Raw genomic sequence first — 27,781 nt, 5'->3', positions numbered from 1 at the left:
TCTGCAAATTTTATAAGCATACTCTCCACTCCATTATACAAGTTATTAATTAAAATACTGAATAGTATTGGAGCTAGGACTGGCCTCTGGGGGATCTTACTAGATACACCCTCCCAATTTGACAGTAAACCATTAATAACTACTCTTTGAGTAAGATATTTCAGTCAGCTGTGCGCTCACCTTATAGTAATTTCATGTAGACCACATTTCCCAAGTTTGCTTATGAGACTGTTGCATGGGACTGTGTCAAAAGCCTTACTAAAATCAAGGCATAACACATCTCCTGCTTCCCCCCAACTACTAGGCCAGTAACTCTGTCCAGGAAGGAAATTTGGTTGGTTTGGCATGATTTGTTCTTGACAAATCCATGGTGACTATTCCTTATAACTCTATTATCCTCTCTGTGCTTACAAATTGATTGTTTAATAATTTCTTCTATTGTCTTTTCAGATATTGAAGTTAGACTGACTGGTCTATAATTTCCTAGATCCTCTTTGTTCCCCTTTTTTAAGGAAAGTATTATGTTTCCCCTTCTCCACTCCTCTGAGACCTCACCCATCCCCATGAATTCTCAAAGATAATTGCTAATGGTTCTGAGATTGCTTCAGCTGGTTCCTTAAGTACTCTTAATTCCCTAAAGTCCTGATGCTACTGTGAAGCTCACTTTCTATTTTTTTCTATACACCACTTTCATCACCATAGTAGCCAAGTGCCTTCCAGTAGTGAATTAAGCAGTGTGACTACACATCTGTCACATGTTGTTTGTTCTCTCATCTTCTCCCCACGGTAAGAAGCGTATGCAATGAAGTGTCTTTTTGTGATAGAGTTTAGAGTATTTTTTTTTAAATATACATGTTACTATGCATTTGTATTAGAAAAGTCAAGGTCAAATAAATGCATCTTTTACTTGGAGAAGAAGGTGGTGAGGTTTGTGACGGTCCTTAGTTCCTGAGAGAATTTATTTCACAGTCCCAGAACTGCACAGCTGTTTTGTCTGGTAGAAGCAACTGTTACACTGTCCCATTTACAGTTGTGAATGGACCATAGAAATGGCATGAATATGTATTTGTCTTACTATAATTTCATTTTCCTGAGTGGGGCAGCATATCAATTGTAAAACCATCAGTGCCAGGCCTACCTTACAAGGCTATCAATGCCATTCCCTAAAAGGATCCTCCCTTACCAGCATCTAGGATCTCCTACGAGGTCAATGCCCCTCTCTTCCCTTTTCCATTCCCAGCTACTGTTTTAAATGTATCTACTGATCTTTCAATTTTTGTAAAAATATTTGATTGCAATTTCATTGTAACCTCTATTCCACTAGGTGGCACTTGTTGTCTACATAACGAGCCTGTAGCCTTCAGTTTATGGTATTGTCCAAGTAAATCATCTGTTCAGTGGCAATAAATAACTGATGACATCAGATTTTATATTTATTGCACAGTCCTTCCATCTCTCATGAAAATGCATACACATTGGGTAACATCCTGCATCTCAATAGATATTAATTATACAGTTCTGTGTTTCTCAACCTTTTCAGGTTGGCAACCCTTTATTCAAAGTAAACAAAATATCACAACTCTCTACCTTACATTTACTATAAAAGTAAGAATAAAAAAAGTAACAAGGATAACAATAGTAACCGTATATAATTTATTTGTTTGTATGTGTCTGTGTAGGTTGACAGAGCATACTTGACTTTGAAATGTAAGGTGTGTGACCAATGGGGAAGTGAGATTTTTCTTTACTTTAGATTGTAATAGAATTTGTAAGGCTTTCAATTAATTGCAGTTAACTCAAGCAATTAACTCAACACAAATTAACTTGATTTAAAAAATTAACCGTGATTAATCACAGTTTTAATTGCACTGTTAAACAATAACAGAATACCAATTTAAATTTATTATAAATATTTGGCTATTTTTCTACATTTTCAAATATATTGATTTCAATTACAATGCAGAATACAAAGTATACAGTGATCACTTTATATTATTATTTGTATTACAAATATTTGTACTGTAAAGAAGATAAACAAAAGAAATAGTATTTTTCAATTCACCTCATACAAGTACTGTAGTGCAATCTCTATCCTGAAAGTGCAATTTATAAAACTTTAGAGCCTACAAGTCTACTCAAGCCTACTTCTTGTTCAACCAATCGCTAAGACAAACAAGTTTGTTTACATTTGCATGAGATAATGCTGCCTGCTTCTTATTTACATCACCTGAAAATGAGAAAAGGTATATGCATGGCACTGTTATAGCCAGCATTGCAAGGTATTTATGTGCCGGATAAGCTAAATGTTTGTATGCCCCTTCATACTTTGACGAGTAGATTGCACTTTTTTACAGTGCAAATATTTGTAATGAAAAATAATAATATAAAGTGAGCACTCTACACTTTGTATTCTGTGTCGTAATTAAAATCAATATATTTGAAAATGTAGGAAAACATCCAAAATATTTATAATAAATTTAAAATGGTATTCTATTGTTTAACAGTGTGAATAAAAATGCAATTAATTGTGATTAATTTTTTTTCCGCTTGACAGCCCTAAAAATTTGCAATGGCTCACATCTATCCGATTGCCTTTTGTGACACCCCCCAATAGCTTGCAATCCACCAGTTGAGAAAAATTGATAGCTCATCATGCTCTGATGTGTCCCCTGCACCACAAGGTAAAACAACTGCTATTGCCAGAAGCTGGGAATGAGCGACAAAGAACTGATCACTTGATGATTACCTGTTCTGTTCATTCCCTCTGAGGAACCTAACATTGGCCACTGTCCGAACACAGGATACAGGGTTAGATGGACCTTTGGTCTGACCCAGTATGTTATGTTCTAACGGTCACAATTCTTGAACGACTTTCCCCCCCCAACATTGGTTACACTTTACTGTGAATGCAAAGAAGTATCAGTTCAACAGTGGGGCCTGTTCAAGAGAAAGTAACAACGTCCTTGTTAAAAGAAAAGGAGTACTTGTGGTACCTTAGAGACTAACCAGTTTATTTGAGCATTAGCTTTCCTGAGCTACAGCTCACTTCATCGGATGCATAAAGTGGAAAATACAGTGAGGAGATTTATATACACACAGACCATGAAAAAATGGGTGTTTATCATACACATTGTAAGGACAGTGATCACTTAAGATGAGCTATTACCAGCAGGAGAGTGGGATGTAGGGAGAGAAAACCTTTTGAAGTGATAATCAAGGTGGGCCATTTCCAGGAGTTAACAAGAACTTCTGAGGAACTGTGGGGGGGGGAGGGGGAGATAAGGAGGAATAAACAAGGGGAAATAGTTTTACTTTGTATAAAGAAAAGGAGTACTTGTGGCACCTTAGAGACTAACCAATTTATTTGAGCATGAGCTTTCGTGAGCTACAGCTCACTTCATCAGATGTAGCTCACGAAAGCTCATGCTCAAATAAATTGGTTAGTCTCTAAGGTGCCACAAGTACTCCTTTTCTTTTTGCGAATACAGACTAACACGGCTGTTCCTCTGAAACCTGTTACTTTGTATAATGATTCAACCACTCCCAGTCTCTATTCAAGCCTAAGTTAATTGTATCCAATCTGCAAATTAATTCCAATTCAGCAGTCTCTCCGTGGATTCTGTTTTCGAAGTTTTTTTGTTGTCCTTGTTGGGAAAGCAACAGCCTGTTTACTAGGCGGGAAAGCTGCGCAGGGGCAGGACATTCCAGGAGGTCGAGGGGGGCGCTGCGGGGTAATCTCCGAAAGGGGCGCCAGGAGCTGGGGGCGTGGGGCTGAGGGGCCCAGTGTCCTGAGGGGACCCGGAGCGGTTTAGCATTATGTGGTGACGCAGCTCTGACTCAGAGGCCGTGTGGACCGGCCTCTGAGGACCAGACCGAGTCCTTGCCCTGCACAACAGGCAGCGAAGGATCTGGTGACGCTCCCGCCGACTGAGTGAAAGAGCGAGCTGCTCTCTGACTCGGCCGGTTAGCCCGGCTTCTCTCTTACTATTGGTTCGCTGGGCCGTGGCCTCCACCAATCCTGGCCCTGGTTTCCTGACTCCGCCCTATTCCGCAGCCCGCTCCGGCTGCCGCCGGCGCCGGGCACGGAGGGAAGGAGCCGGAAGAGGCGGGGCTGAGAGGATGACGGCTCCCCCCCTGCCGCGGCAGCCGTTGGGCCTGTCAGGCAAGTCGAGCTCAGATTGGCCGCACGGTTCTGCTCTGGGGGATGGCTCGGTAGCTCCGCCCCCAGGCTGGGGACGGATGGACGGAGCGATGGCGAGGCCGGGCACCCTGCGGCATCACAAGGTACCAGCCGTGGGGGTCGTTGGGGGGCCGAGCTCTGGGGGTTGGGTCTCCCCTGGAGGTTGGGGGCTGGGCGCGGTGTATTCTTGCTCTGGGATCCTGAGGGGAAGGACTGTTATGGGGGGACTGGGCGCCTTCAGCGGCGGTTTAGGGGTCGCTTTCTCTGCGGGTTGAGGGCACTGGGCGTCTGGGGCAGGGAGAGGAGGGCGTCTCGTTTTCGGGGCTCCTGGGGGCTTGGAAGGGACTGGGTGGGCTCCCAGGTCAGGGGGTGGGGACTTTCCTCTGGGAGTTACTAGGGGTGAGGGGTTGGGAGGTGACTGGGCTCACGGGTCAGGGGAGCTCTCCTCTGGGGGTCATTATGGCTGTGGGGGTTTGGGAGGTGACTGGGCTCATGGGTTGAGGGGGCTCTCTGGGGGACACTCACGGAGGTGCCTGAGCTCATGGGGGCTCTTCGCTGGGGGTCACTCTGGGGGTTAGGAGGTAACTGGCCTCACAGGTCAGAGGGGGACTCTCCTTTGGGGGTCACTAGAGACTTGGGGGAGGAGTCGGGAGGTGACTGGGCTGTCCTCTGGGGGACACTAGGGATGTGTGGGGAGGGTTGGCAGCTGTCTGGCCCCACAGGTCATGGCAGGCGCTCTGGGGGACACTAGGGATGTGACAGGGGATGAGTTGGGAGGTGACTGGGCTAACAGGTCAGGAAGGCTCTCCTCTGGGGGACACTCAGGGTGGGAGGGTTTGGGAGGAGACTGGGATCATAGGTTGGGGGAGCTCTCCCCTGGGGGAGTTGTCAGGTGACTGGGGACACTAGTGGGGGGTGGGGGGATTGGCAGGTGCCATCTCACAGTTCAGGGGCTCTCTTCTGCAGGGGTTGCAGGTGACTGGACTCATAAGTCAGGGGAACTCTTTTCTAGGGGTTACTAAAGGCAGGTGTTACTGGGAGCCTAGATGAGGGATGCAGGACTCCCCGCTTGTGAATGCATGGGTGACTGAGCCTCTCCAGGAATAGCACTTAGGTGACTCTTTGGAGCTCCCCTGGTTGGTGGGGCTGGTGTCACTTCCCCCTACCCCTACCCTATTACCTATTGTATTCAGTTCCTGCACAGGTGACTGCCAACAGCTGCTTTGCTTCACCTCTTGTTGGGGGTTGATTCCCAAAGTACATTTCCCTGCCTTGTGATCTGGGATATTGCAAAGTGTTACAACAGGACATCTGAAGTCTCCTTCCAACTTACTTAGGCTCTCAATCATTTAGATTCTCCCATTTTTGAGAGCCCAGGGTTGCTATCTGCCTATTTCAGAGTAGCAGCCATGTTAGTCTGTATTCACAAAAAGAAAAGGAGTACTAGGTGCCACTAGTACTCCCTTTTCTATCTGCCTATTTGTGTCAGTCTTAAGGGGACAAAACTGTGTGAACAACATTCCCGTGTTCACATCACTAATTTGCCCAGTGATGTTGGATTTTTGTATCCTAACATGAAGACATGTTGTCATGACATCACATTGCTATATGAAACTTGAGACATATTTGCGAGGTGAGGCAGATCTATGAAGATCAAGGGTAGTGTTGTGAATTTTGGGATGGGCTTCAGCCCTTGTGTGCGTAATCCATATTTGTTGTGGGCCTGATCCTGCAATCTTTATGCCAGTACCCTCATTGAGGTCAGTGAGATTATTTACATGAGTACCACACACACACACACCATTAGGCCCTTGCTTGAACTTGTCTTCTGCTATTAAATATTTCAGCTGCAAATATTTGAGCCATGGCAGCAGCTTATTGGTAAAAACTAGTGCTGTGCATTCAGTTGGAAAGAAGTGAATACTTTCTCCTTTGCAATATATTATAAAGCTCTTCACAGTCATGTTATATCACACCTTAAGCCTGTTACTGGTCTGGGTCTGAACTCTTATGAAAAGTCTATGGGATTTTTAATAAATGCAAGTAGTCAGGCCCTCAATTTTACAATATCCACTAGCTCCAGTCTAAGGTATTGGTTCAGTACTGACTTGCAGAGAAATGTTTTGGGGAATTACCAGCACTACTTTCTGTACCACTCTGGGTTTTTCATTGATGTCTCCCATTCAGGAATGAACTTGGCCTGATTTAGCTAAACTTGTGAAATTTGACATATCAAAAGAAGATAAGGCTGTAGGCTATAGACAGTGACAATGGTGCTAGAGGAAAGTGGAAGGGCTATACTGAAATAACTTCTGTCCACAAAACAAACTGATATGTGTCTACACGTAAACACTGACCCTGTAGTTTATATGTGGGTGGACTGCTGCATCTGCACAGAGTGTCATGAAGTCAGTGAAGCTCCATGCATTCAGGACTCTACCTGTGCATTGTAAATTGCAGGATTGAGGCTCAGGCCTGGTCTATGCTAAGGGGTTAGGACGAATTTAGCTACGTTAGGTCGATTTAAAAATGACTGTGTCCACACAATCAACCCCGTTCCGTCAGCCACTAAAGGGCTCTTAAAATCAACTTCTGTACTCCTCCCCAACGAGGGGAGTAGCGCTAAAATCGACCTTGCTGGGTCAAATTTGGGGTAGTGCGGACACAAATCGACGGTATTGGCCTCCAGGAGCTATCCCACAGTGCTCCATTGTGACCGCTTGGGACAGCACTTTGAACTCTGATGCACTAGCCAGGTACACAGGAAAAGCCCTGGGAACTTTTGAATTTCATTTCCTGTTTGGTCAGCATGGCAAACTCAGCAGCACAGGTGACCATGCAGTCCCCCCAGAATTGTAGAGCATAGAATGTTTCTGCGCTCCCCCTATCATCCCCATCCCTGAGATTATTGCAGATTAGAAGGCAAAAAAAACACACTCGCGATGATATGTTTTCCAAGCTCATGCAGTCCTCCCACATTGGTAGGACACAGCTTAATGCGTGGAGACATTCAGTGGCAGAGGCCAGGAAAGAATTAAGTGAGCGCGAAGAGCGGAGGCAGGAGGCGATGCTGAGGCTAATGGGGGAGCAAACGGACAAGATGAAGCGTCTGTTGGAGCTCCAGGAAAGCCAACCAGAGCACAGACCCCCGCTGCATCCACTGTACAACTGCCTACCCTCCTCCCCATGTTCCATAGCCTCCTCACCCAGACGCCCAAGAACATGGAGGGAGAGGCTCCGGGCACCCAGCCACTCCACTCCAGAGGATGGCCCAAGCAACAGAAGGCTGTCATTCAAACAGTTTGATTTTTAGTGTGGCTACAATAAGTAATGTGGCCTTGTCCTTCCCTCTTCCCCCACCCCACCCAGGCTACCGTGTCAGTTATCTCATTTTTTTTTTTAATTAATAAAGAAAGAATGCATGGTTTCAAAACAATAGTTACTTTATTTCAAAGGGGAGGGGGACTGGTTTACAGGGAATTAAAATCAACAAAGGGTTGTGCTCTTCTAATCGCCCTAGTGTCTGGCTGCTCAAAATCGAACACCAGGCAATTTGCCTCAACCTCCCACCTTGCCATAAATGTCTTCCCCCTTACTCTCACAGATATTATGGAGCACACAGCAAGCAGCAACAACAATGGGAATGTTGGTTGCGCTGAGATCTGACCTAGTCAGCAAACAGCGCCAGTGAGCTTTTAAACGTCCAAAGGCACATTCTACCACCATTCTGCACTTGCTCAGCCTATAGTTGAACTGCTCCTTACTACTGTCCAGGCTTCATGAGCCATGGGAGCAAGGGATAGGTTGGGGTAGGTGCGACTGCGTGGTCTGAATCTCCATGAGATGAAACTTAAAGAAGAAAATGACCTGGAGTCTCTGGCTCCCATTTGGTGCTCTAAGAGGAGAATAGCCATGTCTGTCCAGGCGCCCCGATTGACCTCCCTGAGGTCTGCCAGGAACACCCAGGAGATGTACGACAGCTATCAATCCTAGTGCATCATCTGCCGCGAAGACAAAGAGTTGTGCTTTATAGCAATGCAGTACCATGTCTGCCAGCAGCACCCAGGAGATGTATGGTGACGGTGAGCTAAGTGGGCTCCATGCTTGCCGTGGTATGGTGTCTACACGGGTAACCCAGGAAAAAAGGCACGAAACGATTTTCTGCCGTTGCTTTCACGGAGGGAGGGACAGAGGGATGGGGGCCTGACGACATGTACCCAAAACCACCTGCAACAATGTTTTTGCCCCATCTGGCATTGGGAGCTTAACCCAGAATTCCAGTGGGTAGTGGAGACTATGGGAACGCTGGGATAGCTACCCACAGTGCACTGCTCTGTAAGTTGATGCTAGCCACGATAGTGAAGATGCACTCCGCCGACTTAATGCACTTAGTGTGGACATACACAATCGACTGTATAAAATCGGTTTCTAAAAATCGACTTCTATAAAAGTGACCTGATTTCGTAGTGTAGACATACCCTCAGTGGTCTTTGCTGTGTTCCCCCTCATTCCTTAAAAAATATAAATTAGCCTTTTTAGACTTTATTTATTGTCTCAGATTTAGCAATCCGATGGTATTTGGTATACTTCTATTATATTGCAAAAATAATTAATTGAAATTAAAATAATATTTATTGGTGTATATTTGTGTAATAATTCAACAGGTACTGTCTTCTGGAAGGCTAACAGGAGCAGCTAAGTTAGCAAGTGGAAAAAAACAGTAAGAATTTAATCATTAATACTGTCTAGTGGTGTAGCTGTAAGCATTCAAAACAGCCATACAAATCAAAAGCCAGCAACTCTTTGCGTTTATTAAATGTCAGCAACTCTTTGCATTTATTAAATATTAAGTCCCAACTGAAAGATGCTGCAAGTGGCAGATCCTGCTGTCCTTGGACAGGCAAAACGTCCATTGAAGTTAGTGGGAGTTTGGACTGTACAATGACTAGAGGGAAGATTAACCCCTTTAGCAAACAACATGCCTTAGACTTCCATTTTGCATTTATGAAATATTAATTAAATTTCCCCCCTAGATTACTGAATGAATATGGGGACTAGTTATATGTAAGCTTTCTGAGTAAGGGCCAGTCCTACCCTAACATATGCTGGTAATGTCTGCTGCAGTTACTTGCTTATCTCATTACAGCATTTGGCTCTATTGTAAAGTGCAGCACATTGTGTATGTAGTTTTTTGTTATATATTTATAAGAGGAAGTAAACAGGGAATGTCTTTTTCAGGATTGGCTTAAGAAAAGCATGCAATTCTGATGTGGGCTCTGGCTACTCTCTCTATTCCAGCGACTCTGAGGATCAGGTAATTTGAGATGAATTGGCTCCCTTATACATGCAAATTAGAAATTAACTAAAATTACTGTAACATTAAATTCATTTGATAGAAACACAATACAATCTCTCAAATATAAATATAACAAATCAGTAAAAAAATTTCATTGATGGCATGTAAATAAATATGTGACTCAAACCCAGTCCAGAAATAACTGTGACTCAAACACTTTCCAAATAGGAACTTCTTGACTTTATTTCATTGCCCTTACTGGTTTTGTGTTACAATAAATCAGTGCCTGTATTCTGACTGCAACATTCTTTCTGCAGGTTGTAACTATACATAATGGGCTTGATCGCTGTGCAGCTTTACTGCAGGATATTTTGCAAAATGAGGCCACAGGTTGTACCTTATTGAAATTTTGAATTAAATTTTAGTTCCTGTAGGTCTCTTATTTATTTTGTTGAATGGCTTTTGTTTCAAATAACATTAGGAATGGAGACGGTAAATCGAAAACCAGGGAAAGTAACTTCTGTTAAGGCTACTATCAGGCCTATACTAGCCAAAGGAAATAGTTCAAAAAAGAAAGGACTGAAGAGAAATATTCTTGCTGCCCATATTCATAAAGAAATTGGTAAGCACTTGTCCTTGGTTTGGCCTTTACTTAAACAATGTTTTCATCCATAACTGTTTTATTTCCTCAATAAATACAAATACGTGTTCATTGTTACCTCATCTGCAGAATTAATTAATGTGGTTATAATATTGTGCAATTTATTTTGGTTTTAAACTCTGGTTTAATAAAATAAACTTACTATGGCTTGATTGTTTCTGTCAATTTTAATCAAATTAATCAATCCAAATGGGTTCATAGCATTTGATTCTTGATGTCAAGAATTTTCATGTAAACATTTGTGTTAGTTTTCCTTTAGCACTATACAAACTTCAACTTTATTTTCTATAGTGCCGGTGTCAAATAGGAAAGCAGCCTCTTGTAATACACCTGCTGTTGACAAAGAGGGAGAACTTTCCAGCTCAGTACAAAATCAGCCTGTTCAACCAATTCATGTGCCTTTTAATCAACACTCTCCTGTGATGCATCAAAAACTGTGTGAGCATGTGCAAACCCAAATGTCTCTGATAACTGGCCAAGTTCCACCAAGCTGTAATGGAATTCCCACTGTACCTGCTTACCCTGTTTCAGATCCTGGTTAGTATGAATGTTATCGTATAGTTAGACACTATTTTGGGGGTTGTTTTGAGGTTTTTTTGGCAAGAAAAAAAATCTTTAAATTTAACAATATTAGTTTTTGTGTATTTGTTTCAGGATATCAAAGTGTTACAGCATTTAATTATCGTTTACCTACCTCCACACCAAGTCTGTCCCCGCAGCATTCAGCTAATCCTTTACTCATTCAGTCTGTAAGTACACGATTTAAACTATAAATAAACATTTAAGTTAGTGTTGTCATCTTTGTCTTATTCTGTGGCTTTCATTTCTACTGAAATCTATACACTTTCTTGGCCTTAATAGGAAATTTTCCCAAGGAAAAAGAAACTCAGTGCATTTTATGTCTCATAAAATCTGTAATGAAAGTATAGATATGGTGGTGCTTATAATATATTATGTGATGTAAAGGTGATTCACAAATATATTGTTAGCAAGCATTGCTACTTATATTGTGCCTGCAGTAGACTCCAAAAATGAGGTAAGCGGCATGCCAGTGGGGGGACTGTTCACTTCTGTTTGTTATGCTTATGTTTTTTTTATGTTGAATTCTGTGAAGTATCCATTTCCCACCCCTTCCTGAGGAGGACTGATAGTTACTGATCAGTGTAACATCCCAATCTCACTGCACTGATGATTGTGTCATTAACCTAACCTTGAATATTTTAACCTATTAAAAACCACAGTGACTAGAAGTGCTAACGTGATCAGTGGAAAGTAGTGTAAAACCCATTGTTCTCAAATATGGTTTGTGTGTTAAAGCTTTGCATTTTAATATCCTTATCTATTTCAGGGTACAACATTAAAAAACAACAACAAAGCAAACCCCCTCCTGCAGTTTTGGGAAGTGTGGGAAGAGGGTTTACATTGCCCCTATAGTCAGATTGCGGGTGCCACCATTGTTCCATAGCTAGCATGATCTTCAATCAGCACTCTATGGGATATCATCTCATTTGCTAGAAGTTTTGGACTGAGGGAAGTCTGTGCTTCACAGATCGAAAAAAACACTATGTAAAATTAAGTTATTGTTAGAAATATGTTGACTGTCTTCTTATGTTGTTCGTAGCATTCAGCACATACATTTATAGTATATTAGTCAAAATGCCAAAATACAGAAAAATATTGACTTGTACACAATGTGTTTATTTTCGTCTGTGTCTGTGGGTACCAGCAATGAATACTAGTTATAAAGATAGAGAAAGTAAGGAAATATATCAGGAAGATTCTTACAAGCACACTGAAAATGAATTCCCACCCCAAGAAAACAGAATCCTTTTGTCCCTCCCCAATATAAAAAGATGAAAACATCAATTTAGCTCTATTGCTGAATTACAGATAACATTTAAGATCAGACCAACTAGTCTTATTGGTAATCCTAACTATATTTGCCTTTTAACTACTCCTGAACACAGTGAAAGGTCATACACTGCAGCCTGAATGAATTTGAGTACTATTTTAACTGTTTTTTAAATGACAAACAGTGAGCAACACCACATTAAATAAGATTGGCTTCCAAATGTTGAAAGAAACCTCACTACTACATTTAGGTGCCATGAAAATACAAATAATAATAATTTGTTTAATATGTATATTCTCTGTTTAGGGTGTTCCTGCTCACAGTTACAACCAGTGTGCACCACAAGCAGGAGGAACTGTGTTTTTCCCTGGAGTTTCTGTTCCTGCTTCTATTTCTTCACAGGCACGGTCTGTCACCACTGGTCCTCAGATGACACCCTGTGCACCAGTAGCTGTGCCAAATAATTCCACAGCATCTACATTTCTTCCAGCGTTTTATGGCAGCGAGGTGATTTCAAACCAAGGAAATCATGAGCAACGGGTAAAGGAGGCAGACTTGATAAGATGTATACAAGCTCACCTGGCTCTCTTAGAACCACATGAAGCAGAGAGTGACAGAGTTGGTCAGAAGTACCAGAAGTTTGATCCAGCACAGTCCAAGGTCTCAGATACCGAAGAAGAGGAAACCGCTGAGGAACATAGTGAGGGTACTACCAGTGAAGAAGAGGACTTGAATGCAGTTGACATAGCACCAGTGAGGGAGACAAGCTGTCAGACAAGTTTTGACAAAGTTTTAAAGCCTAAAAAAGCAAGCCCAGAAAAAACAGCCCAAAAAGTTAAAACAGTAAAATATCTTTTGGGAGAGCTCAAGGCACTGGCAGACCAAGGTAAAAATGTTTTTATCAGCACAGTAGAATATATATCACACAGGTGCTATGCTACATGAATGGATATTCTTAGAAATCCATAATATACCATTGTGTGATGAATTATTGTAATTCAGATGTTACAAAATTACAATGTGCAATAGTTTTCTTTTTAATAGAGCTGTATGTTTTGATCTGAAGGAAGATAAAGTGAGTGTTTCAATGTGTGTCTGAGATCTTAAAATTGTTATAGCAATTAGTAAAAGTAGTGTTTTCATTCTGTGTATAGTCTGTGGGAAAGCTCTGCTCTTACACTTCCCAGAAGAGGTGATCGGGGAATGGTGTGGAAAGGTTCTAAAAGATTTCCCTTCAGAGATCAGTTGGAAAGATGGTGGCTGTAATTTAACGGGGATCTAGACCAATGGCTCTCAATCTTTCCATATTACTATACCCCTTTTAGGAGTCTGATTTGTCTTGCATATCCCCAAGTTACACCTCACTTAAAAACTACTTGCTTACTAAATCGGACCTAAAAATACAAAAAAGTGTCACTGCACTATTATGGAAAAATTTCTTACTTTCTCATTTTTACCATATAATAAATAAATCAATTGGGATATAAATACGGTACTTACATTTCAGTGTATAGTATAAAGAGCAATATAAACAAGTCATTGTCTATATGAAATTTTAGTTTGTACTGATTTCACTAGTGCTTTTTATGTAGCCTGTTGTAAAACTAGGCAAATATTTAGATGAGTTGATGTACCCCCTGAAAGACCTCTGTGTACCCCCAAGGGTACATGTACACCTGGTTGAGAACCACTGATCTAGACCATATTTCACAGCCAAATAGTAAATTAAGAAGTGCAAATAAAGAGGGGTAATTTAAACATTAAAAGCTCTACACATCTTAAAAGGTAATAGAATTTATGTTCAGCCATCTCATAAATTGCTTAATTGTGTATATATATGCAGCTGTTTTGTGTTTAATTTTTTTTCTTATAGATGATTCTGAAATATTGAGGCTAATACATGAGGTAGAAGACTGTGTTTCATTACTGCCAGCAGTAGTTGGAAGTACCAATGTACAAGCTGAAATAGCACTTGCTATACAACCTCTTAGAAGTGAAAATGCCCAATTGCGTAGGTCAGTAAACATTCAACAAGTGAGCAACCTATTTCAAAAATACGTATGGTGTTAGCTAACTTCATTGTTATAAATTGCATGTTGTAGTATAGTTACAATGTATTATTCTTAGATCACATTCTTGTTTTCTGTTGTCTATATTGTATTCACATGCAGGGGTTTTGTTTATACTATGCTTTGTATGGTATATTGCTTCTGAAAAAAATCTTTAAGGTATTCATATTTAGTGCATGGATATTTAAACAAGCTTCTTGCTACCGATGAATAGGAATGTTTTACTTCTTCCATCAGTTTTCCTAACTGAATGATGGTCTCTTGTTGAAATGCAGCACTGAGTCAGGTGGTCTATCTCTTCCATGGACTTGCTCTGTGACTTTAGGTAAATCACTTAATCTAACTGTATTGAGTGCATTAGTCTGCCCCAGAGAGGTATAAATTCTAATTCGCACAGGATGGCATGCACTAGAAGTTCCCTAGTGTGTGTTAATGTAGGACTGTTTGAAACAGCAGTTTCACCTATTTGTAAAATAAAATATTAGCCTAGAGAAGAACTGTAAAGTTGAATCCACTGTTCATAAAGTGCTTTGCAATTTTCAGCTGAGAAGTGCAATACAATTGCAAAATTGAATGAAAAGTTGACATTTCAAATTAGAACTCAAATAAAGCATTTTGACTGCAGGCAACAGATTTCACAATGTTTAATATAGATAGGACAGATGTTCTCGGTGTTACCTTTGAAATTATTGTGCTTAGAGCTCCAGTAGAAGGGATGGAATTTTGAAACCGGAAATATCAATTGTGTGAGAAGTCCTTTGGAAAAGGTGAGCGTGCATCTGTCTAGGAGCAGCAGACTACAAATAGGTTTGGCAGCGTTCAGTTTTAATTGATGTGTCAGTAAACATTGATTTCAGCTGACATGCTGAAACTGACACACACAAAAATTGATCAGTAACAGTGTAGGAGGTTCCCCCACCACTCCCCCTCCCCCCCAACTCCATTTTGCACCTGCAGAGATTAGGTGTCACCGGCCCTGTAACAGGTCAGAGAGCTCTCTGCAGCCCTGCTATCACGGCCAGATTCCCTCATTCCATGACAGCAGAGCTGCACAGCGATCCCTGTGCTGCTGCAGAGCAGGTGACATCCAATTCCTGCAGGTACAAAGAAGGCTGTGGTCCTGGTTGAGCAGAGACCTCCAGCCAGGACTGCAAGGAATAGGAGGAGGATGAGCACCTGGCTGCAGGAGAGACCACCTGCTGCTGAATGGCTCTTTCCCTGGGCAGGAACCATTCAGTGGTGGGGTGGCCTCCCCGGCATCCAGGGCTCATCTTCCTCCTTGTGGCCCTGGCCGGGGGGTCTCCGTTCTGCCCAGCTAGGACTACAAGCCTTCCCCACACTTATGCCTGCCAGGGATCAGGTGTCTGCAGCTCTACTGTCATCGACCCACTCACCAGCTGGCAGTGTCAGAGGTCTGACAGTGGGGTTGCAGAGGGTTCTCTTCACAGCCATGGGGCCACTGCTGCCCAATCCCTGCAGATATAAGGTGCAGGGAACGCTGCAGTCCTGACGAGGCAGAATAGAGACCTCTGGCCAGGGCTGCGAGAAGCTGCAGGGAAGGCCTCCCTGCTGCTGAATGACTCCAGGCTGGGGATAGAGCCATTCAGCAGCAGTGTGGCCTCCCCCCTGTGACCAGGGCTTGTCTTACTTCTGGTAGTCTTGGTCAGGGATCTCTGCTGAACTAGGAGTGTAGTCTCCCATGTACCTTGCATCCAGTTGTTTTGGACTGCTCAGCTGTGCAGGGAGTCCTCTGCAGCCCTACTGTCAGTGCTGCCCCAACCCCACCCTTAATCCTCCTTAATTTCCAGTAAAAATACACTAAAAATCCTTAAAAATAAAATTGATATTGATATTAACTATCAAGATTAGAAAAAAATAAAAACTGAGTTTTGCCAAGTCTAACTATAAAAGTTCTGTTACATGTTTTTGTCTATATGTGAAAGCATAGTGACTGTAATTTAGCCTATCTCTGGAGAATCCAGGAGGAATATAACTTTTAAATATCCTCTTTGTTGAACAATTGCTGCTTGTTCTTAGACATTAGTGCAGGGGAGGGCAAACTATGGCCCGTGGGCTGGATCCGGCCCATCCAAGCTTTCAATCTGGCCTGCGGGATTGCCAGCCCTGTGGCGTAGCAGGGCTAAGGCAGGCTCCCTGCCTGCCCTGGCCTTGCGCCGCTCCCAGAAGTGGCCGGCACCATGTCCCTGCGGCCCCTGGGGGAGGGAGGAGCGGTGTGCTACATGCACTGCCCTTGCCTGCAGGCACCGCCCCCCGCAGCTCCCATTGGCAGGGAATGGGGAACTGCGGCAAATGGGAGCTTCGGGGATGGTACCCGCAGGCGAGGGCAGTGTGCGCTGGAGCTGCCTGCCCCACCCCACCCCCAGGAGCTGCTGCTGGACATGCTGGCCACTTCCAGGAGTGGCGCAGGGCCAAGACAGGCAGGGAGCCTGCTTTAACCCTGCTGCATGCCACTGCCACCCCAGAGCCACACGAGGTAAGCAGCACCGGACTGGAGCCCGCACCCCAAACCCCTCCTGTAGTTTATCTTATTAACTGATCTCTAACCGTAACAGCATAACAAGGGTCTAGAGAATGCTTTCCCAAAGTATGCAGAAAAGCATGTTGAGAACTAGGAGGGAGTATTATTTTCTGTGTGTATTTTTCCATTTGAAACCTATTGCCATCTTTTCTCAGGACTGACCTTTTTCCTAGAAGTACCAGTGAGTTCTCTAACTTTTAAACTGCAGGTCCTAAGTAGTTAGCATGCATATGTCTTTAGACAGTCTGTTCTCAAATGCAGAAAGAATCTCTTTTCAGGATACATGCTTAATGTAAAAGTAGACACCCCTTTCCTCTGAGCTAAAATGGAGCAAAGTTACCATGATTTTTGAAAAGAGCTCATTCAGCTAAAGAAAGGTGGAAATGCAAACTTTGACAAAATAGATTATTAAAACTTTTTTTTTAAACTTCCAAAATTAAAAACATTTTTGTTACGGTTCTATTCTAATTAAATTAGCAAACTTTCATATACAAACCAATTTCGATATTCAACCTTTTGAACTTACTCTGTATTTGGACTTTCTCCATTTATGCTTTATCATTCACATTTAGGAGATTAAGAATATTGAACCAGCAACTCCGGGAGCGAGAGAGAGCTGAAAAGGAATCCAGCCTGGATTGCAACTTTGAATGCAAGTGTATATTGCAAGTGATGGTGTGGGAAATGGGGGTAAAGATTTTAGCTCCACTGAACTCAGTAGAGCACCACGCAGACAGTGGGATCCTCCTGAGCAGCTCCAGTATAGGATTTGGAACTGTATCCTTACTATAATAAGGATGAGACACCAGACAACTGATGGGTATAAAGCAAACCTCCTTGTATCTTGCAAAGGTCACATTATAACAGAGTTTTTGAACTACATAACTCAGTGCATAAGGCATCTGATATTAGGGTCTGACTTTAAAGTAGAAGGGCAGTTTTCCTCTATCTTCCTTTGAGAGAACTGGGCAAAAAACCCACAGCACATCATTACATGACAATTACAGCTTATCTGCTGTGAATTAATGTGACAGGGGGTAACGTTACCATGACACCCATCTAAAAATATTTTACTAAGCCGTGGGGAAAGAAGGGAAGGCAATACCGCTTTGCAAAATTGTACGTGCAAGTTCAGTACTGTACTCAAAGTACAAGTACAGAATTAAATAACTAATTTAATTGCAGGTTTCAGAGGAACAGCCGTGTTAGTCTGTATTCGCAAAAAGAAAAGGAGTACTTGTGGCACCTTAGAGACTAACCAATTTATTTGAGCATGAGCTTTCGTGAGCTACAGCTCACTCAAATAAATTGGTTAGTCTCTAAGGTGCCACAAGTACTCCTTTTCTTTTTAATTTAATTGCATGTTTTAAATATAGAAAACTGCACTCCACATTCTATCACTGTGATAATGGGGACTATTATCCGCACAGGCTTGAAGTTTTAGGCCCTAGTCTTGTAGTGAGCTGTGTACAAGTGTATTGAAGTCTCTCCGGCTCTGAATGGATGTACTCATGCTCATGTCACTGCAGGATCAGGGCCTTAGATATCACTGAGCAATACCAAGTCTTGTGGTCACGTTTTAAAGAGAAAATTAATCCTTAAATATTTTATTGTAGGTAGCTCGTCATAGGATATGAGACATTTTTTTATTTTGATGAAAATAGTGTTGCGTTATCTTGGTGGTACGTGCAAATACATCAGTTACAATGTTCTTTATATCTTGTCATTCCAGTACAGGATAATAGGATTTAAAGATTTAGCACTAATAAAAATGTTTCCAAATACACCACTTAAAAACATGTAAAATCTCTACTGGTAGCTGAAAATTCCTTCTCTACAGTTTTGATTTATGCTTACATTCACACACAACTTCTGACTGTAACATAATATTGTAATCTGTTGTTCTTAATTTCTAAGAATTTGAATGATGATTTCGGCTTTAATAGTTACAAATTACATTTCTTTTGGGCATAGAAATGAAACATTTAAAAAAACTTGCTATGTTTCTCTTCCTATAGTAATTTCACTACAATCCCTGAATACGACACTCCAGAGTCAACTCAAGGAATCTTTAAAGGGCCTTGAATCACTGCACAATAAAAATGAAGAACTGCTTAAAATAATCGAAAACCAGAAAGAAGAAAATAAACAGTTTGCAAAAGTTATCCAGGAGAAAGATAAAGAACTGCTTGAAAACAAACAGCAGTATGACATTGAAGCTACAAAGCTGAAAATTGGTGCGTGTTTTGAACTGACTTGATTTTTTCACTTGGTGCTTTTACATTTAAAAAAAGACTAAATAAAATTGTACTTGGCATTTTAGAAGTGGATGAGGCACTGGCAAATGTGAAGAGCTTCCAGTTTAAGTTGGAAGCCTCGGAAAAAGAAAATCAGATCTTGGGCATAACATTACGTCAACGTGATGCAGAAGTAAACAGACTGCGTGAATTGACTCGGTAATATTGGTCACACAGTTTTTCTTCTTGACATTTCTTCCTTATTTTGAATTATTGAAACAATGTTAAAATAATACTGACAGGTTTCAGAGTAACAGCCGTGTTAGTCTAGCTGTAGCTCACGCTCAAATAAATTGGTTAGTCTCTAAGGTGCCACAAGTACTCCTTTTCTTTTTGAAAATAATACTGCAGTCTCTCCCTACGTTGTCTTTGTGTTAACTTTGTGTTAAGGTCTAGTCCTAAAGATCTTATAGCCTATCTATGAGTCTTGCAATTTATTTACTCTTTCTAGAGCCTAGAAACCCCAATCAGGGAGCAGGGCTATACTGATGCTGTACAATCAGATAACAAAGACGTAGTACCTCCTCCAGACAGCTTACACTAAAGGGGTCAGAAAGTAAACAGGTAGACAAGATAAACATGTGGGGTGGGTTGTGTCAGATGATGGAACAATAAAACTAATAGTTTAGCATAAAAGCAGAAGTTTTGGCTTCCCCTTTTCTAACTTATGCAATAGTTAGAAATAACTATCATGTCAGGTAGGTCAAATGCCACATGCTGTATTCATGGGAGAAGGCAATGACTTTGTTTGTCTCTCTAGTCGCGGCTACCCAGGTGATCCTTCCCTAGGACCTGCAGCGTTTGGGAACTAGTTCTGCAGCCTGTTTGAAGGGGAGGTAGTCTCCCTTTTCTTTGTGAAAAGACCTGGAATAAATCTTCCTGAGAAGAACCTTGCAGATACTCTCCCTTGTGGGCCCACAATTAGTTTTCCTGTGGGAAGAAACGATCTCTCTCTGTTAAAGACACACTTAAAATGAAATTTATGACTAGATTTCCTTCATTTTTGAGAGCTTTAGATCCTGAGTGAAGCTGCCTTAATCACATTTAATTGTGAAGTTATTTTATGGGTTTTTTTTATGAGTTCATGGTGGCAAGGTTTAGAGCTTCACAATCTTTTGTACACCTATATTGTGTGGTTCTGATAATAGATCTCTTTAGTTACTTGACTTGTTTTGGATTATTTATATTTTACTGATGAGCACTAGGAGTTTTACTATTCAGTTGGGTTATCCAAAATTCAAATTTTACCAGCCCCCATAATAGTGTACAGTATTTTCCTTACAGTGTATATACACCTTACATATTTTCCTGTAGCTATACTAACTGCTGACCACCAGATGGTGATAGCCATATGTACATGTAATGAGCTGAGTCTTCATTTGTCTTGGCATAGAAAGCAGAAAATGAGTAACTGTGATTGCCCTTGTCTATTTCTGTATTTAAATATTTACTTAAGCATTGTATACAATTTAAAGGAAGCATTTTTTCCAAATTGCTTTCAAAAGCAGACCTCCATATCTTAACACAGACTTTGAAAATCATAGAATCGTAGGACTTGAAGGGACCTCGAGGTCATTTAGTTCAATCCCCTGCACTTATGGCAGGACTAAGAATTATCTAGACCAAAATCAGTTATACTGTGTCCTCCAGTTACTTTATAAATGTTAAAGTTCTCTTGTCTTAAAGTCATTTAATCTTCTCTTCATAAGGGCACATAAGTGAGAAAGAACCCCATTGCTTGCTATTAATTTCAAAGGTACATTTCATTGAATTGAAGAATGACACTCAATAGAACTTAAGTAGTTTAAAATTTGTATTGATTTTTTTTGTGCTGTCTTGTGGAATATGAATTAGGTTTTTAAAATGATCATTGCAATCTTAAATTGATAAGTATATCTAAATATTAAATTTTAAATATGGTTTATGAAAAGTCATGATACATAGTGGATGACCTAATGAATTGCTCTTAACAGAACCTTGCAGAGCAGCATGGCCAAGCTTCTCTCTGACCTCACTGTAGACCATGTTAGACACAGACCTGAAAAAGGTCTTACAAAATCTCTTCTGGAAGACTATGAGAAACAGCTGAAACCCAACCCATTCCCTGTGAGTACTTCCATAATGAGTTACCTCAAAAAATTAGAAAGTGATCAAATTTTGACAAATACAGAACTTCAATTTTCAAATAAAACTGGAGAATTGGAAATGCCAGGTCTAGCCTGTGAAAAGTTTGTTGCTGAAGGATCTTATAAAAAAAGTACACTCTTAGCAGAGGAAATAACTGCTCAAAGAATTCTTCCTACTCTGTCAAAGCAAGATACAGAAACAATTAGTGATTCTGGGACTTTAACAAAGGAAGAACACAAACTGGATGAGACCATTTATATTCCATTGACTAGCAGTGTCTCTAAAAAACAGCCATTGATATCTGAAAGAAAAATGTGTGCACAACACCAGGTCAGCGTGGCTTCCAAGAATTTGAACTATAACTGTGGGCTCTCTGATTCTCAGAAGCAGAACGGATTTGGGATGTTGGATGATAAAAAGATTTTTGATAAAGTCAATGGGGGCTACGACTTGAGGAAGACAATAGAAAATACATCTGAAACCACAGGGAAGACGACTGAGCTGGAAGGAGACAAGCTCCTAGTAAGGCCAAAAGAAATAATTGGAACTGCTAAAGATTTTACAGACAAATCAGCTAAACCTCAGTCTGATAAATACCTTTACACTTGCATGCCACATCAAAAGGAGAATTTTCAGAAAAAAGGCACTGAAATGTCTGACTCTAGTTTCTGTACTTTTGACTGCATGTCAGGAAAATCTGAATGGAGCATGTCTTCCTTCTCAACATTTACTTCACGAGATGAAGAGGACTTTAAAAATGGGCTAGCAGCCTTGGATGCCAACATAGCTAGATTACAAAGGACTTTGCAGACTGGCATTATGAAACAGTGAATGAGGAAACTAAAGACTGTATTTTGTTCAGATAATTGTTAGGTGGGTTTTTTTAGTAATTTAATATGGTGTATTGTTTTTAGAATGTCAATATTTGTATTGTCTTTTTGTATAAAATGGCTGGTTCCTAGCAGTTAAATTATGACTGGAATTTATTTTCTTAGTTAATGAATTAAGGTGCTATTTCCCTTGTGAAAACTACCATAATTAGTGCAAGGGAAGAGTTTATTTAAAATTCCTAAATGCAGACATTAAAATTAAGTTTTATACTGTAGGCAATAAAACCTTTTTCTATTAAATGGTGGATGAAATATTCATTTGGTTTCAATATACTTTTCAAAGTAGTAAGTAGTTTATATTCAGATAAAATCTAATATCTCATTAAGTCATTAAGATGACATGAGTCAGAAAGTGACCTCCCTGGCTTTTGTGAGAAATAGTCACAACTTGAACTTTATTTTTAAAAATGAATAGTATATTCAGTGTTACATGCTAGTGACCAAATCCAGTCAAGTGGAAAGTTAGTAGGAAGAACATCCCATCTCAATATAAAGCATAACTTTGATCAGCACAGAATGTACTTTATGCCATTCTCTTCATACAGTAGATTTTTGTGGCTAAACATAGACCAAATGCTACTCTGCTGTAGCAGCATAAATGCTGGAATAACTCAGAGCAGAATTGTTCCAGAATCTTCATTAGATAGCTACAGATGCTTGCTGAATACCTGCCCCTGGGTTTTGCAGAAATCATCATATCAGGACTACAATGATCATTTTAAAATTAATCCATGTCACTTAGAACAAGTTTTTAGACTAGCAGTAAACTTTCAGCCTTCATGATATCTGAAATATATTGTTCCTGTACTACTTAGTTTGCTTGGTCATATTTGTGGTTTACAGAAGTACAAGACATGTTTTGGGTATGTATGGAAACAAATGAGTTAATACAAGGATTTCTACCAAAAAACACAAAATCTACATGTTTTCTATTAGTATAAACAGAGTTATCCCTTAACTATTGATATGATAAATTGCAGCTTAATTACTGTGGCTGACAAGCATGAAGTTGCTCATCGACTGTTGAAGATATTCTCTGATGTGGAATATTGGCTGATCAATAATAGTAGGCAAAACCTATCAGAGAGGCTGGGGTATTCTTTGGATTATAGTATCAAGTTTCACCAGCAATTAACATCAACACTAACATAGCAAAAAGGAAAAACAATAACTGTGTAAGCTATGTGGGCAGTTCAGATGAGGGTACAATCAGTTCCTCACTTAAGATAAAGTAATTGATCAAGCATTAACATTTACAGCAGGATGGTAAAAGTTTGTAAGAATAAATACAAGTAATTGTGACTCATTCATTGCAACTGCATGGTTTCTACAGTAGTTTGTTGCTAAAAGCAGGGACGGAGGGTGGGAGAAAGTTGAGCTGAAAATTGATGTAATCCTGGTATCAAATAACGATGCCTCAGTCTACAGTTAGTGCAAATAGCCTACCCCAGAACTGTCTTAAAAAGGAGTACTAAAACAATATCCTTGTTCAGTAGTAATAAGCTACAATGGTGCAAATACTGCCTGCTTCCTTTTCCCTAACCATTAAGAAATAGACTCATCCATATCACAACCTGCTGAAAGTTGCAAATGATGTAACTGTATATTTTGCTGAAAGAATATTTTCCACTGTAGATCAGAAATCAAATGCAGATACGACTTGCTTAGTTCCACAAATAACTAAAGCAGTGACTTAATCAGCATGTTTATTACTGTTACTATAATATAAAATGTATTACTGGTTAATGTACAGTAAGGCTGTGATGAATGGTCAGGATCACTTTCTTTTTTGAGGACTGGAGAAAACCAAATGCAATAACTATTTTCTTACTACCTCCCTATAGCTCTGACTTCTCAAAAATAAGTCAGTGGTGCAGTAAGTTTGTTGGCTAAAAGCCTCTTAGTAGGCTACATCAACCACCATTGTTTGGTTGTATCAATTTTAGTTTTCCCAGTGTCTCCTTAAATATTTCTAGTAGGACTTTCTGAAGACACTTTTAGTCATCATTATGGAGAGGGAGATCCTGAGGTGGCATGTGAGGTATATAAGACATATCAATTTTGAAGGTTAGAATAATGAATCATGTTGACTAACAGGTTTGACAGCAGCTTCACACATTGAGTGGAAGACAGCAGTCTGCATTCACCCCTGAAACTGTCATGGTGGTTGTCTCTCCACACTGTGGGAAGATAATAGAAAAATCAAGCTTTTTCTGTCTGAACACATATTGTTCGAGTAGCATAGCATAAGTGATTGGACACAGATTTGCTAGTCTCTTTACAGCAGTTTGGAGAATGGCACTGACTAAGATGTAAAGAAGGCAATGAAGAACCGTGTAAATTCATAGGTGGTATAGAGTGTCTTTTACATCTGAACTTAAATCTAGGACTTCTGCCTCACTCAGAGATGGGGAATGGTGTGCTCTCTGACTACATAAAATGGAGGGATAATTCTAACCCTCATCTTTAGATTGTACATGGTGAAAAACAGATAATTTTGATAGGATTAGGGTGAGGGCTCGCTAATCTCTGACTGTCCCTTTGACATTACATAACTTGAAAATTAGGGCTGTCAATTAATCACAGTTAATTCACACAACTCAAAAGTAATTGTGCTTAATCAGTTCTAATTGCACTGTTAATAGAATACCAACTGAAATGTATTAAATTTTGCCACATTTTCAAAAATATTGATTTAAATTAACACAGAATAAAGTGTACAGTGCTCACTTTATATTATAATAAATATTTGCACTGTAAAAATGATAAATATTTTTCAATTAATTTCATACAAGTACCATAGTACAATCTCTTTATCGTAGAAGATTAGGGGTGGAAGAGACCTCACGAGGTCATTTAGTCCAAGCCTCTGCTCAAAGCAGGACCAGTCGCAACTAAATCATTCCAGCCAGGCCTTAAAAACCTCTAAGGATAGAGATTCCACCACGTCCCTCGGTAACCCATTCCAGTGTTTCACCACCCTCCTCGTGAAATAGTTGTTCCTAATATCCAACCTTGCCCTCCGTCCCCCACTGCAACTTGAGACCACTGCTCCTTGTTCTATCATCTGCCACCATTGAGAACAGCCTAGCTCCACCCTCTTTGGAACTCCCCCTTCAGGTAGATGAACGCTGCTATCAAATCCTCCCTCACTCTTCTCTTCTGCAGACTAAACAAGCCCAGTTCCCTCAGCCTCTCCTCATAAGTCATATGTCCCAGCTCCCTAATCATTTTTGTTGCTCTCCGCTGGACTCTTTCCACTTTGTCTACATCCTCTGTGTAGTGAGGGGCCCAAAACTGGACACTGTACTCCAAGATGTAGCCTCACTGGTGCCGAATAGAGAATAATCACTTCCCTCTATCTGCTGGCAATGCTCCTATTAATGCAGCCCAATGTACTGTTAATCTTCTTGGCAACAAGGGCACACTTACCTCATATCCAGCTTCTCGCCCACTGTAATTCCCAGGTCCTTTTCTGCAGAACAGCTGCTTAGCCAGTCGGTCCCCAGCTTGTAGCAGTGCATTCTTCCATCCTAAGTGCAGGATTCTGCACTTGTCCTTGTTAAACCTCATCAGATTTCTTTTGCCCAATCCTCCAATTTGTCTAGGTCACTCTGGACCCTATCCCTACCCTCCAGCATATCTACCTCTTCCCCCCAGCTTAGTGTTATCTGTGAACCTGCTGAGGGTGCAGTCCATCCCATCATACAGATCATTAATGAAGATCTGGAACAAAACCAGCCCCAGGACAGACCCCTGGAGCACTCCGCTTGATACTGGCTGCCAACTAGACATCGAGCCATTGATCACTACCCATTCAGCCTGACGATCTAGCCAGATTTCTATCTGCCTTATAGTCCATTCATCCAGTCCATACTTTAACTTGCTGGCAAGAATACTGTGGGAGACCGTATCCAAAGCTTTGCTAAAGTCAAGGTATATCAGGTCCACTGCTTTCCCCGTATCCATAGAGCCAGTTATCTCATCATAGAAGGCAATCAGGTTGGTCAGGCATGACTTGCCCTTGGTGAATCCATGTTGACTGTTCCTGATCACCTTTGTCTCCAAGTGCTTCAAAATGGATTCCTTAAGGACCATCCTACTCCATGATTTTTCCAGGGACTGAGGTGAGGCTGACCTGTCTGTAGTTCCCCGCATTCTCCTTCTTCCCTTTTTTAAAGATGGACACTATATTTGCCTTTTTCCAATCGTCCGGGACCTCCCCTGATCACCACCAGTTTTCAAAGATAATGGCCAATGGCTCTGCAATCATATCAGCCAACTCCCTCAGCACCCTCGGATGCATTAGATCTGGCCTCATGGACTTGTGCATGTCCAGCTTTTCTAAATAGTCCTTAACCTGTTCTTTCACCACTGAGGGCTGCTCACCTCCTCCCCATACTGTGCTGCCCAGTGCAGCAGTCTAGGAGCTGACCTTATCTGTGAAGACCGAGGCAAAAAAAGCATTGAGTACTTAATCTTTTTCCAAATTGGTCACAAGGTTGCCTCCCCCATTCAGTAAGGGTCCCATACTTTCCCTGACCTTTTAGTTGCTTACATTCCTGTAAAACCCCTTCATGTTACCCTTCACATCCCTTGCAAGCTGCAATTCCCAATTGTGCTTTGGCCTTCCTGATTACACCCCTGCATGCTTGAGCAATATTTTTATACTCTTCCCTATTCATCTGTTCAAGTTTCCATTTTTTTTAAGCTTCCTTTTTGTATTTAAGCTCACCAAAGATTTCTCTGTTAAGCCAAGCTGGTCACTTGCTATTTTTGCTATTCTTTCTACATACACATCAGGATGGTTTGTTCCTGTGCCCTCAATAAGGCTTCTTTAAAACACAGCCAGCTCTCCTGGACTCCTTTCCCCCCATCATATTACCCTTCCAGGGGATCCTGCCCATCAGTTCCCTGAGGGAGTCAAAGTCTGCTTTTCTGAAGTCCAAGATCCGTATTCTGCTGCTCTCCTTTCTCTCTTTTGTCAGGTGGCTGAAGCATGAAGGGACATATGAATCTTTAACGCTTCTGGCACATAAATATCTTGCAACGCCGGCTACAACAATGCCACACAAACACCTGTTCTCACTTTCAGGTAACATTGTAAACAAGAAGCAGGCAGCATTATCGCCTGCAAATGTAAACAAACTTTTTTGTCTGAATGACTGGCTGAACAAAGAGCAGGACTGAGTGGACTTGTAGACTCTGAAGTTTTACAGTGTTTTATTTTTGAGTACAGTTATTTTTTTGTATATAATTCTACCTTTAAGTTCAACTTTTATGATAGAGAGATTGCATTACAGTACTTGTATGACGTGAACTGAAAATGCTGTTTTTTACAGCACAAATATTTGTAATAAAAACTAAAGTGTACAGTGCTCACTTTATAGTTGTTTTAATTAAAGTCTATATTCTAAAATGTAGAAATAAAAAAAATAAATCATTCTATTGTTTTACAGTGCAATTAATCACAATTTTTTAATCACTTGCCAGCCGTAGTGAAAATTAAAGTTTACGTAAAGGATGAGCACATTATTGATCAGTTTGGTTCTTGTGCTCAAAGACACCACACTATGGTGCATTAAAAATTCATCAAAAACAAATCCATTGCAAACAAATGGACCATGTAAGTACACTGTGGGCTGCTGCAGAGGCTGCATGGAAAAGTCTTCCATACAGCTTAGCTGCCTGCATAGGTAATGGAATAGTGTTCTGGGGCTTTCTAATCATGATTACAGAAGGCTATATCCCTTTTCAATAAGCTTGCACAGCCACATGATTTCTATGCAGAAATTATATAAACAAAGTAGTTTATTTATAGGTATTTTGCTTTCTTCCCTCCTCCAGAACATGGAATGATGGGTGAAGCA

The 27,781-nt window shown here is 40.8% G+C and overlaps 1 protein-coding gene across 1 annotated transcript; it reads left to right on the top strand.

Moving 5' to 3' along the window:
• Positions 1–4,131: 4,131 nt before the first annotated feature.
• CCDC14 (coiled-coil domain containing 14) lies at positions 4,132–22,151 on the top strand. Its single transcript, XM_048869063.2, has 13 exons — positions 4,132–4,284; positions 8,845–8,900; positions 9,419–9,494; positions 9,794–9,866; positions 9,958–10,098; positions 10,429–10,674; positions 10,792–10,886; positions 12,296–12,875; positions 13,863–14,004; positions 17,170–17,249; positions 18,616–18,834; positions 18,921–19,053; positions 20,868–22,151. Exons 1-13 carry the CDS (start codon positions 4,240–4,242, stop codon positions 21,850–21,852), a joined length of 2,871 nt encoding a protein of 956 aa, XP_048725020.2. The 5' UTR covers positions 4,132–4,239; the 3' UTR covers positions 21,853–22,151.
• The last annotated feature ends 5,630 nt before the right edge of the window (positions 22,152–27,781 follow it).

Source organism: Caretta caretta, chromosome 11 (assembly GCF_965140235.1).
Source record: "Caretta caretta isolate rCarCar2 chromosome 11, rCarCar1.hap1, whole genome shotgun sequence".
Taxonomy (NCBI): domain Eukaryota; kingdom Metazoa; phylum Chordata; order Testudines; family Cheloniidae; genus Caretta; species Caretta caretta.
The sequence above is the reverse complement of the archived record's forward strand: the minus strand, read 5'-3'. Positions and strand labels throughout refer to the sequence as shown.